Here is a 14,321-nt window from a genome sequence, read left to right as displayed (position 1 = left end):
GACCTCTGTTAAGTAAAAAGGGACAACTAAGGATCAACAATAATATGCATAGATGGAAAAATCTACGAATCTAAACACATAACAGATTAATCGAACGAAATCATCCACATGAGGGTGCCCCACATTTGTGGGATTGTGAGTGAGCATAGGAATTTGGTTTAACATATTAACGTGTTTGCATTATTTGACCTGTTTTTGAGAGCTGCTTCCTCCCTTTCTTTGAAATAACTTGGGTAAATTGCTCGTGAACTAGGTTCTGGTCTTGATCTCTGTCTTTATCGCGTTGTGAATCATCTTCTTTTTCTTCATTTTTGGCATCCTTGCATATTGTTCTTGAATGGCGAAAAGGCTTTTGATATCGTGAAATCAAATGTTAACAGACAAAATGAAGTATATGATTTCCTACCATAATATATTCCGGAACTTTAACTCAGAGTAAAGGCAATTGTTAGACAAATTTCAACTTCAAATATTACTTCTAATATACTAAAATTAGAATAAACAAAGGCAGATAATCGAAGACATGAGATCCTTTTTTTTTTTTCTTTTGTTTTTGAGGACATCATTTTTCTTTTCCTTTTTCTAGTTTTAAGGTCTTCCCACCTAGCATTAGAATTTGATTCTTAAAATTTCTTGTTTGTGACAAGGAAGAAGCGTTTCTCAGTATCCTTCACATAGACGACATAAGCAGCCATCAGTCCATGAGAGAAGCAAGCTATCTTTCTTTGATCCACCTTCTTAGGGAAGAGAACAAAAATGGACCGCACGATGCGCGGGGGAGTGAACTCTTCTATGGTGTTGCATTTGCTCTTGGTGATCTATCTTTTCATCGTACTTTAGTGTTTTGAGAGGAACGAATAGGGTGTTGTAGCATGTCTAAGTAAACTTCAGTTTCAGCGAATTCTGACAAAAAAATGTTCTTACTATCACATTAATGTCGTCCCCTCGTCCTATTCTTCTCATTCAACCCCTCTTCTTGTCCCGGTGTTGACAATAAAAATCTAAGAAAACTTGATATATCAGAAGTAACCAAAGCCCTTGCATTGTCAACTTTGCTCTTGTGTCTGTGTGTCTGTGTGTCTATATATATATATATATAAATAGATATATATATATATATATATATATATATATATATATATATATATAGACACACACACACACGACCGTTTCCAAAGTTGAAAAAAGAGGAGAAGCAAGTGGCTGTGATTTCAGATAAATATAAAATCCCACATTAATGAGATGCCCATGGGAAGGCACGTCCATTTAGAGGGAAAGCATGCTCATTTAGAATTAGACTAGAAGGGAGTTTTGGCATATCTTTGAGTTTTTTTTTTTTTTTTTTTAAATGTAAGGTGCAAAGTTTGAACCATCAACTTATACCTTAACAAGGATTTTAGATCTATTTTGGTGGTCAACTTACCTAAGACAAGTTTATTTTTCCTTTTTTGTGTGATTTGTAAAAGTTTTTCAGCACCTATTCGACGTCCTGTCCCTTAGAAGTTTTATTATTTGCCATCAAGTCGTGGATTCTACCTTTTGCAAGATTCTTTGCAGCTCCAGATTTGCCTTTTTCACGCAAGAATTGGAGTTTTTTTTTTTTTTTTTTTTTTAATGAAAGTAGAACTTGTGATCGAGAAAGCCGCAAGCAAAAAGTCTTAAGGAGAGATCAAAAGCCACCTTATCGATGTTGTAATTAGAAATTTGGACAGAGAAATTAGATAAAAGATTCCAGGCGCCTTACTACCATTGCGCATCTGAAAGAAAAACGAAATAAAAAAATATTAAGGAAAATAAACTTTTCCAAGTATGAAACAAGCAACGAAGGTAGAAAAAGAAAAAAAAAACAACCAATACTAGATTTTTTTAAAAACAGAAGAAAAAAGTAAGAAAAAAAAAAACACTTCAATACTTCTTGTATCATCCAAGGATCGTGTCCTTAATATGAAGTCTTTATTATACGGACAAAGGAAATTAAGAAAACTATAGCTGGGATACAAACAGCAGAGGAGAACACCACAAGCAAAATACAAGGAACAAATGGCATCAATTCAAATCAGGGTCAATAATGCAGAACGAGGACGTGAAACTCGATGATTTCATTCAGGCCATCGGTAGCAATGGCTCTTGCCGTAACTATTCCACGGGCCAATCGAAAAGCCCCAGAACCACCTAGTATTGGCATCTCCTTGTACTTCTGCGACAGGGGATAACTACCAAGAACGCTGAGGGTGCTACCTTTGAACTGACCATCGTTGAATGCCAAGTTCAGGATCACAATTAGTGAAGCGTCCTCCTTCGAAACCGAACTGTATACGCCGTGAGCTCGACCGATGACCTTGGAACTGGGCTCAGGTCCTACTGTCATCGGATCATCGAAGACGTAGGTTGCCCCGAACATCGTGGGTGATTTGCTGGTAGTGTTGGCTTGAGCAACTAGAATAGCCGAGGGGTTCTTGGCAGTTACCGTGTCATGAACATAGAAGTGAAGCTCTGTCAACTTCTCCTTTGCATGTCCAAGCTCTTTGAACCATTTTTTAACGGCTTCAGGACTTTGATCAATGCTGCCATGAGCCAATATTGGCATGGCCATCATCGCCACGACCCACCACAGTACTGCAATGAGTAGTGTTGTCTTCATCTTCGTGCTTATCTGGTCCATTTCCGTGCCTCTTCTATCCCTTTTTATAGTAGGAACTAGGAACTAGGAAGGATCGTAGAAATGTAGCCAATTCAATGTAAGCATGTACTACCTTGACTAAACTTTCAATTTTAATTAAGGGAATTGATTACGAAACAACGCTTAAAATGTAATCATGATTGGAATGACTATATTTCTATTCTTCTAAGTTCTTACCCTCTTTGGTTGAGTTGACTTTCCCATAATAGGGGTGAATAAGATAGCAAAGATCTTCTATTACAACTTTTCCTATTACACTATTTATCCAATTGACATGTGCCTCGTGAAATAATTGATAAAAATTCAAAATTTAAATATTTGTCTTGATGACGGGACACTTGTCACTTTAAGAAATTTTGTAAGGTAATGTAACATAGAAATGTGAAATAGAAAACCTCAAGCCAAATACAAGCAGTGCTTTAAAAGACTAATATAATTGTGTTAGAGTGGGGTTGTATTTTTCGGGGCAAGGCAAAAACCCTGAAGCATGGGGTTAAGTGTGTTAGAATGGTGTGTTTTTCTATTTTTCGGGGCAAAGCAAAAGCCCTGAAGCATAGGCGTAACCCTAGAGGAATTTTTTTTTTTTTTATGAATAAAATTTTTGTAAGGTTTTAGATAGACATATCAAAAAAAAAAAAGTATCAGAAATTTCTCTATCAAAGACCCTAATCATCCTCCTAAAGAAATGGTCAAAATTAGAAAGATTAGTGATAATATTCCGCGGAACAAGGGATCAAATGTAATTTCTTGCATATTTTGGGATTTAGTCAATATTGGGGACCTGAATTCGAGATATAAAATTCCCTAACACCTACACTAAATTCGCCTCCCATCACCTCTCCTCTTCTTTACGCAAAATCATTGATTAAAAAACATCCACCATTAGTTCTCTTTCATCCAATAACTTAAACTTCCCTTCACATCTTCTATTGACCAACAGGAACTCTATATTCATTACCATGTGACTCGAAATTAATTGGTTAAATGATTGCTTAACAAATCAATTTCCCCTCACCAAGAATTATTAGTGAGAGACCGCAATTGGCTTCATTTTATTTTATTTTATTTTTTGGCCCTCTTCAACGCCAAAGGGTGTGAATTTGGGTTTCTTGCGTTTTGGGCGTTGCCCTAATAGTTGAGGCGTTTTGGGATGCTCACTCACGGATAAGTAACTAACGCCTTCTGCTATTTTTTTTTTTTTAAAAAAAAGCCTTCTTTCATTGCCTCGGGCATTTAAAAATAACTTGGTGTGAGTCAAAAGTCTATAGGGTGCGTGGGGTGGGGGAGGGGGGAAAGAGGAAACTTCCAAAATATAGGAAGAATATTAAGGTTTGTAATCAAAGTTGTCTAACCTCATGTTTAAGGTTTAATACTATCTAAGGGAAACTCACGGCCCAACTCAAAAGGCATGCTGACTTTCAAGCCACACCGAGAACCTTAAGTAGTATACACACACACCACTCACAATCGATGTGGGATTGAGGAAAGGGGGAGGGGAAACACCTAGACTATTGCGCAAAGGTTCACCAACGGCTTTTAACCACTCCAGCAATTTCTTTCCCCTCAGCAGTTTCACTCCAGCAGTATTAATATAATACTCATATTAATGTTTCTATTGTAGTTATAATACATGTTTGTACGTATAATACAAAAAACTTTCATATTTCATATATTTTAAAAACGCAATAAAATTACTTGTACTTTTCAATTAAGTGTACAAAACATGTAATAAGCATCTTGATGTATTATTCTGACAAAATTCGTTTAATGGTTCAAACTAACATTAAAAAAAAAAGATTTAATTTCTGCAGTTACTACCTTAGGCATACGAGATGATCTCACCAAGAGACACCTAATAGAAGATGCTCCAACAAATTTCTAAAATCTAAATTTAGTAAAGCAATGTGCTAGCTTAGGGATATGATCATATGCTTTTGTGAAGAGGTGCATGCCTAAATAAAAATCCTCCAGTTGATGCATAAATTCAAAGTTTAGTACAAAAATTCGGGTCCCAGTTGTTAATTTTTAACAAAGTTGTTAGTTAGATTAGTAATTGATTAGATCACAGGGAGCTAAAATGCAAACGTATGCTTTCAGATGGTAACTTGTATACACGCAAAAATTCAAAATAATTATGCTAAAAGCCAGCAAGTGCAATAAAATCACCTTAATTTATATATCTTGTAACTATATTTTTCTTGTTAAGGATTCTTTCACTAATATGGACTGTGTACTACTAATCTTAATTAAGAGAGCCCTCCCTTGTCTACACATGATCCTTTTGCATCCAGCCCTTTCTATTTTTCATCTAATTAAAATCCATACTCTCTTATCTTAACTACACCAAAATCTTGCTTTTAGCGCTTCTCTCGAGAAACCCTTCACAACTTTTGCCGACCAGCTTGTGGCACTTGGGAAAGATCTTTCAAAGAGTGGCATTTGGAGAATTGTGGTTTTCATGAGCGGTCATTCATCTTAGGACTTTGGCTTTTCACAATTAGTTTAAAGGCCATATGTCATGCATTAGGACTCGTTGTTGTAACTCATAGTGCAAAATAATAATGATGAAGATGATGTGTTACAAGTACTATATAAACTAAGTAACATAGGTAAGACATGAAATTGAGTGTTTAAAGTTCTACTAAATGGCTCCAATGTGCCAAGCATGGGGAATACTAAAGGGAGAAATACAGGTTTAGTCCCCAGTACATAGTTTATGTGTTAAATTAATCTTTAATGTATTGATAAAATAAATGTGGTCCACAATGTGTTTCTTGTTATGACCATATTTAAGATAATTGATGGGAATCCAACAATGGCTTATGCTCAAATCAAATTGCCATTAGTCAAAATCTTTGATTTTGCACTTTGAATCCCTAACTTTTAGAGTTTGAATCATTGTAGTCTGTAAAATTTCAAATAGTGATGTTGACGGTTTTAGAATGAATTAAGATACAATTACGGAACAAAAATTGTGTTGAATGTGTAATATGAGTTTTTATAGTAAGAAGACGAAGAAAATATACTAATTTGCCATAAACTTCTTCTCTTTTACATAGTTGGAATAATATTTGGCAATTTGCTAAAAATTAACATCTAGTTGGACTAAATTTGTTTTATCTCAAAGTATGATGGATTAGTTTGACACATAGGACAAACATTAGGGACCAAATTTCATTTCTCCCAAACTAAATATGAAGAGCAAATCTGTCACAACCTCATTATTGATTAGGATAACAGGAACCTTCCTAGAAAAGACTATCAGGTAATAACTTGCCAACAGCTCAAACAAAGGAAACCTATGAAAATATCTAATTCAATCTCAGTTAGGCCATCAAGAAAGATTTTTTCTCTGCACACAACAGCAAGTACTGACATAGATGCATTGCCAAGTGTATGATTTGTTATACTTCTCCTAGAATGAACCATGGAGACGAAAATCACTTACATTCAATTATATGAGGAATCAAACAACTCTAAACATAGCATTGAATTTCAAGTCACCAAGTAAATTTCAAATAATTTAGAATTTGGAGTGAAACAAATTTGTACATTTAGCCTTTGAACTCTTAGACTAGAAAAAATAAATATAGAAAATGAAAATAAGAAATTTTGGAAGATGGAATTGGCGATGCAAATCAAGATTTGACCAATAAATTGATACGGATGAAACTGATAAAATATGCAACCAATCTTCTGTTCCACCCTCTTTCAATGGTTCGTGTGTAATACAAGTTTCTTCACGGATAAACTTACAAGATATCCTACAATCTCTTTTGAGTATCATACCTTTAGGTTACAATTTGCTATTGGATAGTAAAATAAATTATTTTGACTCTTAGATTGTAACAATATATTTAAAATATCCGCTGCTATCATTATTAAAGGGGATAAACTGGGGAAATGATTCTTTAAAAGTACCATAGGATTTTTTTTGAACTTTATACTAATCCAAGGTTGACTTTACAATGCCTTCTAAGTTAAATATTGGTGATATGAAAACGAAAAGAAAATTTAGAGTGTAATCAATTCAAAATAATTTTCACATCAAAAGGCAAAATGGGAGTACTTAAGGTGAAGAACCTGAATTCAAAGTGTGAACTCTTTCTTATTTTGGCAAGTGGTCGATGTCAATTCATTCATTTTTTACAAAAAAAAAAAAATGAAATTAATAGATTGTAATGCTGGAAATGAATACGGAATGCAAGTCATACGTTTGTTCATCTTGATCAAGTATGAGAAGAAGGTTCTTACTTGAACTTGTGGACATTAATATATCCTTTGGGTACTCTTTATTCTTGAACAGTTAGACTTTTTTCTTTTGTTTTTTTTTTTTTTTTGAGGTTGCTTCGTCGCATGAAAAAATTATACACAATCGACCTCCAAAGGCAGCGTAAAACCTACTACTGATTTTATGTTTTTTTTTTTTTTGGTTCAAAAAGCCTTGTTTTTTCCAGCAGAGGAGAGTACCACAATATAACATTTTGAAATTCAAAACTAAAATCTGGTCTCTAAGATTGGTTGAAACTAGGCCTTGGCCAGGTACAGATAAGAAGAAGAAAAAACCCCCAAGGACAAGATAACTAACAAACGGCCACCTTTCTTCCCATTCTTCGTCTTCAACCACTCTTCTTATTTAGGAGTATAAGAAGCGCAAAAAGGAATATGAACGGAGAAGGAAAAGGAAAAGCTCTCCCTATGAGCTGAAAGTCAGTATTATCAAGAAGATGACAAACAAATAGAAGTGAAACAAAGAAAAAAAATTTTCAAGTTATCGTCTTAATTCACTATTAAATTATTCAAGAATTACATACTTAACATGAAATGAATGCCATGAAAATCCATACGATCGATATGACAAAGGAAACAAGGAAATAAAATAGGAGGAACAAATGCATCGAATCAAGGTCAATAATGCAGAACGAGGACGTGGTGCTCAGCAATAGCATTTTTTGTGGTAACATTGACAGCATAGGATTTTTCTGTAGCTATTCCACGGGCCAATCTGAAAGCCCCAGTACCACCTAGTATTGGCATCTCCCTGTACTCGTTGAATATGGGATTACTACCCAGAAGGCTAAGGGTGCTGCCATTAAACTTGCCATAGTTGAATATCAAATTCAGAATCATAATCTGTGAATATCCCTCTTGGGAAACCGAACTGTATATACCTTGGGCGTGACCGATGATCTTGGAAGAGGGCTCAGGTCCCACTGTCAATGGGTCATCGAGGACTACGGTTTCTCCGAACAGCGTTGGTGATTTGCTAGTCATGTTGGCTTGAGCCACTTGTACAGTTGTGGGGTTCTTGGCAGTTACCGTGTCGTGCAAATAGAAGTGAAGCTTTGTCAACTTCTCCTCTCCATGACGAAGCTCCTTGAACCATTTTTCCACCGCTTTGGGGCTTTGATCAACGCTTCCATAAGCCGATGGCATGGCAATGGATATGGCCACCCACCAAAGCAATGCAGCATTTATCAGCTTCATCTTCTTCATTTTCATGCTTAACTTGTCCAGTTTCCATGCCTCCTCAATCCTTTTTATAGGAGGACCTGGGAAGGATAGATCCTGCAGCATATGTTGAGAAATTTAAAAAAGTGTAAGCCGGCAGTAGTCTTGTCGCTCGTGATGTCTGGGGCGGATAAAATGAGGAAACTTTTAAAGAAGTTTATTTTTTAAAAAAAAAAGAGTTTGTTTTTTTTTTAATGTTTTATTTTAGTTTTAAAAGAAGTAAAGAGAATACTAAGGTCTGTACCCAAGGCTTTCTCCCCATAATTCGAATTTCCGTAAAGTCCAAAGAAGTACAAACCAATTTCTATTGTAGGAAACTCGTAGGACTAATTCTACTACTTTGCATCTCTAACTTGCACAACTTTCTTAGTTTGCACTTTAAACTTTAATTTTGGACCCTTTGTATCATGAGTTTTTAATTTTGAACACTTTATATCTTATGCTTTTGAGTTTATCCTATTTAAGTCTAATCCATGATAACGTTACCAAAATTAACAAGATTAATGGTGGTACAAATTATTGATAATATATTGTTTTGTTTTAGTTGTGATCCCTTGGCTCATTTTGACCACTTTTAGTACATTGTCATTAATTTATATAGTCCGAGTCACTAATATTATTAGCAGGATTAATGAGGAAAAAGATGATGCGAATTCATAACAATGTATCATTTTGTTCTAGTTATAATATCTTGGCTCCGTTTGACCATTTTCAGCAAGTTATCATTGATTTGTAATGTTTTCTATGCCATTAATTTTGCAAACATTGACATTGATTGAATTTAAATGCGATAAATTTGAGAATATTGAGATGCAAAGTGCGCAAAATCAGAATAGGAGTAACAGCTTCAATCATTTGAAATGCATACTACTATCAAAATTGCTTAGTTCTAGCCTACCAAGGGTCTCAAAATAACCACATTATTTAACAACCGGTCCTCCTAGGAGACCGCTCCACTCTTACGGTGATTAATTCTCAACATCTCATTCTAAATTTGTACCATAGAGACCTTATTTTCTTTAGAATCTTTTTTTTTTAAATTCACTACTGATGTTAAGTATGGATAGTTTAGTTGCTCTTGGGGACTGCATGCTTGTCTTTTTAAGTTCTTTGTGTTTTACAATTGGAATTCCGGCTGCAAAGGTAAGCATGACCAATCCAGGCATTGATTTGATTCATTCAACTATAGAACATTCGGATCCTAGTTGTTAATTTTTAACAAAATTGTTATTTAGATTAGTACGTGATTAGATCCCAGGTATGCTTTCAGATGGTAACTTGTATATACACAAAAGTTCAAAATAATTATATGCTAAAAGCCGGCGAGTGCAATAAAATCACCTTATCTTGTAACTATGTGTTTTGGTCGAGGACTCTCTCACTAATATGGACTATGTACTACTAATCTTGAGGGAAACTCCCCTTGTCTACACATGTACCTTTGGTTATGCAGAGTTTGATAAGTGTATACATTGCCTATTGTTTCGTATATATTTTGGGTGGATTGTAGTTGAATTGGGCTTAAAATAATTATGAGAATGGCTATTTTGATGATTAGGTATAACTTGTTGATGTAGTAAGCAAAGTGCAAAAATTTGTGCGAAGCTGGGCAGACTTACTTATTAAACTCATTTTGGCAGATATACAAGGTATACGTGGCCGGATTGTTATCAGAGGCAACTTCAAGAAGTAGGAAATTATCCGGCGCCGGGTACGTTCAATTGCACCAGATTCTGCGAAAATATCAAACAGTAGATAGAGGGAGTCGAGCCGGATACGGCACCGTATACTCGTCAGAAAGTTTACAATAGTAAGGGTGTTGAGAGGTATTTAATGAAAGATGAGCCGGATATTGAGTCGGATACTGGAGCGAACATTTTCAAGTTGTGGAACTTGCAGCCATTATTTCAAACCTTTTTCTATGACAGTTAGGACATTTTGGATCCAAAACATCAACTTTTGTTACTTTTTTGCAACTTTATGTCATCTCAACATCAAATTATGTCAAGAAAGCATGAATCAAGGCTATTTGGAGAAAGCTTCTTAAAGAAAAGTCTTGAATTTTTTTTGGGGCCATTTGACAAAAAAAAAAAAAAAGATGCATGTTAGGATGTAGTTTTTAGTCTAGAATACACACACTCTCTCTAGAAAGGAGGATTTTTGGAAAAACCTGTGTTAACCTCTTGAAGTAATCTTAACATCTCGAATGCGAGGGAGAATTTGGAGTTCGGAGACCTTTGTTTTTTTACTAGAATAAGCATTTTCTTCTCCCTTTATCTTTATTTCATTGGATTTATGTTGAGATTTGTCAAAAATCCAAACTTTATTTGTTTATTCCTCATGTCTAACTAATATATTTGTTCTAGGGATGGATGATGTCTCCTGCTTCTTGATTTTGGTTTGAATGAGTTGACGAATGTTACCTTTTGTATTTGCTAGATCATTTAAGCTTGGTTGAACATTTATGAATGATTGATACCATTTATAAATCAATTTACTTATTGTTCATTAATGAAATTTGGTAGATAATGATGGAATCGACGTAGATGAAATTGATAAGCAATGTTTTAAAAACCGGACCGTTAATTGAACCGGTGAAGTGAAAGGGTCGAGGTTCAACCGGTCGGATCGGTTCAACCTCGGTTCAATGAATTTTTTAAAAAATAATTTATATAAATATATATATGTACAAAATAAGACATGTAATGGACTAATTTAATATTTTATATGATGAAAAGTTTACTATTTTTTAATAACTTGGATTTTTAAAAATAAATTTTTTAAATTATAAGTTAAAACAAATAAATTTCATCTCAATTTCAATTATATCTAAATCCAACCCCAAAATATCACAATATTTTGAAATTATACAAAATTCATGTCTCTGAGAATTTAGATATTATGAACTTAAATTTTAATTTACATTTAGGGATTTAGAAATTGCAATTTAAAAAAGAAAATTTGGAGTTCGAAGGAAGTCAAGAAAATCGAAAATAGAAATATAAACTTGATAAAAAACACAAAATAAGATAAAAGTGAGTGGTTGTGGCATTAAATAATTTGGGTTAAAAAAAATTCTTTTTTAACTTTTTTCAATTTAATGGACAAAAACAAAATTAAAAGATGGAAGAAAACATCAATAAATTAAAAATAAAGAGGTTTGATTAAAAAGGGAGTGACAAAAGAAAAGAGGAGAGAGAGAGAGAGAGAGAGAGAGTTGAAAATTAAAAAGAAAGAGCCATGAGGGGATGAGATTTTGTAAGAAAAATGGAAACAAAAAATATGAGTGTTTGTTTTATATAAATAAGTTATCAAAAAAAACTAATAAGATGTGATGGTGCAACGGTTAATACATTGGTATTTTATTACAAAAGTCTTGGGTTCGAATCTTGATAGCTGCATTTTGCAAAACTTAAAAAAAAAAAAAAATGGTAAAGCTGAAAACCGGAAAACCGCCGGTTCAATCCGGTTCGGCGGTTTTCACGGTTCAACCGGTCTTTGACCGGTTTTCTAACAAAGTCAACAATGTCATTGAACCGGACCGGTGCCATGGCCGGTTTGCGGTTCAACCGGTCGAACCGGCCGGTCCAGTCCAATTTTCAAAACATTGTTGATAAGTCACAATTTTGTTATTTATTTTATAATTAATTTCTCGTATTACTTTATCAAGTGTGAATTAATTGTCAGATTCTACTCACTTTTAGAAATTTGTAATTATTACAAGAATAGAACAAAATACCATAAAAAGTATGCGGCAGCCAAGGGCAATTTTGGAAGACTGGGCCACCTTTCTTCTCGTTGGCGGTTTCCAAAGAGGAGGAAGTCAATGGGGACTAGGAGTCTTCCTTTTACCCCTTATTGGTAGCCGAATAGGAAGTAGAGATTATATAGGAATTTAGTGAGAAAAAGTAGCAGTGATTCTTGACGCCCTTTTTGGGGCAATTGACTTTTCTCATCTTTTGTATTGCCTGTTCTTTTTCCAACGTAGGGCGGACACTAAAGTAAAAAAAAAAAAAACAATTAGCCATTCTTTGTAGTCTTTGTTTTTTCTTTTCTTGATTCCAACGAATTGAATCATCTCAGTTGGAGACGATGTACGCCGCAAGTATTTCCACAATTATGCGTGGATTTTTCACAACAGGGATGAACTAATCTCATTTTCTAGTCAAGAAATAACGAAAAATTTGGTTCGACTTAAATTGTGAAATTTAACTGATTTTAGTTTTCCTATTATTTTCTAGGATTCGTATATTGCCTGCGTTATTTTCGTATGGTTATTGTATTATTCCATTATCCTGAGCCCGGATGTTAGATTAATTCAATGACCCGAAACCAATTAGAATAATTAAATCTGTAATTATTTGATTGTTCTAAATTAGTGGCAATTGATATAATCGGGTTATGTCAGGAAAATATACGGGCTAATTTGTAAGTAACACTCGTAGCGCGTTGTTTGGTTAGAACAGGATTTCTCTAAATCTTAAAGCAATTGTGCAATTCAATTCTATAGTCGTACCTAAGATTACTTTGCAATTAGAGTAATAGCTTACGGTCGTACCTTAACTATCGATAATTAAGGAAAAATTGATTGTCATCGTTCGTGTGACAATTATAACTTGTTTATCAGTTTATATGTGGAATTATTCTTGCATCGAGGATCAATTAGAATAACCATTTCCGAAATTGCTTCTTGACTAGAGCTTTCCAATACTGTTTGAGTTTTTACCTTATTGCTATTTAATTGTTATTTAATTCCTGTTCAATTGCAATATTTGATTAATATAGCTCATTGTTAATTTCCCCTAGAAATCCTCCATAACTTGAACTTTAGTAGAAACGAATTACTCCCAGTCCGTGAGGATACGACGCTACTTGCCCTATATATAAATTATAGATTTCTCGTGAACAAATTCTAGTATATCGGGTTAAACAAACTCTTCGGAACCAGGGTGAATCAAGTAATCCATTACATATCTAGAGTCTCTGCTCCAGTACTAGAATTGACACGAAACTACTTTGTTGGCACTTAGGATAATTATTATTATTATTGCACAGGTTCGACAACCTGTCAGAAACCTAGGAACTTGACACATGAAAGTAGTCTTGAGATTAGTTGGGCCTTAGAGCATTCTTGAACTTAATGGCATCATGCTTGTTTCATAAAAATAGGGAAATGCATGTGTAGGTAACATTTGATCCTTCACAAAATTGGATTTCAAATACTCTCTATGAATGAGCCCTTAGCAAAACAAGTAGTATAGCATTTGTGACTCAATTGAACTGGAGTCAAGAATATTTGGTTGATTCTAAACCCCAGAACTTATATGTTAGTTGAATTCATCTAGTCACTTGTACTTGTTATACATTTGTATCTAGAGTAGCTTTTGCTCCTTATAATTGGTGATTGTCTTGATAATAAAGTAGTTTAGAGTTCTAGTAATTGTAAGTGCTCTCCATGGAATCAACCCTAGTTTTTTTGGACTATGAAACCAGCCTGTATACTCGCAGTCAATGAGAAAAATTAGTGAGTAAAGCAAGAGTGCTTCTGTAGACCTCATCAGATTCCTGGCGCAAGTTATAAAGCAATTAAGATATGACAAATCCCAAAAGACAAAATTTCTGGAATCCTCTAGATAACTTGAAATAGCCTGATTCCAATGATTGAAATGTTCTTTAAATATGGTCCACTTGGAATCGAAACTCTTGTAAGTTTCTTAATGCTAAAAGCTGGAGCTCCAAATGGACAGTCGCTAGGTTTAGAAATGGAGATGAGAGACAAGTTTGTTTTGAGAAATTCTGTATTGTCGCTTGAGATCTTTCGATTTTCATCTAATTGGAATCCATACACTCTTGTTTTAACTAGGCCAAAATCTTGCTTTTGGCACTTCTATGGAGACAGCAGTTGTCAATCCTTCACTACTTTTGGCAGCCCGCTTACGCCACTTGGCAAAGGTCTTTCAAACAGTGGCATTTGGAAAATTGTGCTCCCTATAATTAGGTGTTTTTAAGGAATTTTGTTGTATATTACATTGCAACATTGTACACGAAAAATTTTTATTGTAATTGTTTATTGGGACCAGACGAAAGTGAAAACCAAACTAAAATAATTATGCCTTGTATTCCATTTCCG

The 14,321-nt window shown here is 34.4% G+C and overlaps 2 protein-coding genes across 2 annotated transcripts; both read right to left on the bottom strand.

The window, feature by feature from the left end:
• Positions 1 to 1,886: 1,886 nt before the first annotated feature.
• LOC113740761 (pterocarpan synthase 1-like) lies at positions 1,887 to 2,677 on the bottom strand. Its single transcript, XM_027268286.2, has one exon. The coding sequence runs from the start codon at positions 2,660 to 2,662 to the stop codon at positions 2,063 to 2,065; it is 600 nt and encodes a 199-aa protein (XP_027124087.1). The 5' UTR covers positions 2,663 to 2,677; the 3' UTR covers positions 1,887 to 2,062.
• A 4,763-nt stretch (positions 2,678 to 7,440) lies between these two features.
• Positions 7,441 to 8,175, bottom strand: LOC113740760 (pterocarpan synthase 1-like). The gene has a single exon (XM_027268285.2). The coding sequence runs from the start codon at positions 8,165 to 8,167 to the stop codon at positions 7,589 to 7,591; it is 579 nt and encodes a 192-aa protein (XP_027124086.2). The 5' UTR covers positions 8,168 to 8,175; the 3' UTR covers positions 7,441 to 7,588.
• Positions 8,176 to 14,321: the final 6,146 nt, after the last annotated feature.

The sequence above is a fragment of the Coffea arabica genome, chromosome 4e (genome assembly GCF_036785885.1).
Source record: "Coffea arabica cultivar ET-39 chromosome 4e, Coffea Arabica ET-39 HiFi, whole genome shotgun sequence".
Lineage (NCBI taxonomy): Eukaryota > Viridiplantae > Streptophyta > Magnoliopsida > Gentianales > Rubiaceae > Coffea > Coffea arabica.
The sequence above is the reverse complement of the archived record's forward strand: the minus strand, read 5'-3'. Positions and strand labels throughout refer to the sequence as shown.

Coding starts and splice junctions, on each gene's coding strand:
- LOC113740761 (XM_027268286.2), bottom strand. CDS start 2,662: ATGGACCAGATAAGCACGAAGATGAAGACAACACTACTCATTGCAGTA.
- LOC113740760 (XM_027268285.2), bottom strand. CDS start 8,167: ATGAAGCTGATAAATGCTGCATTGCTTTGGTGGGTGGCCATATCCATT.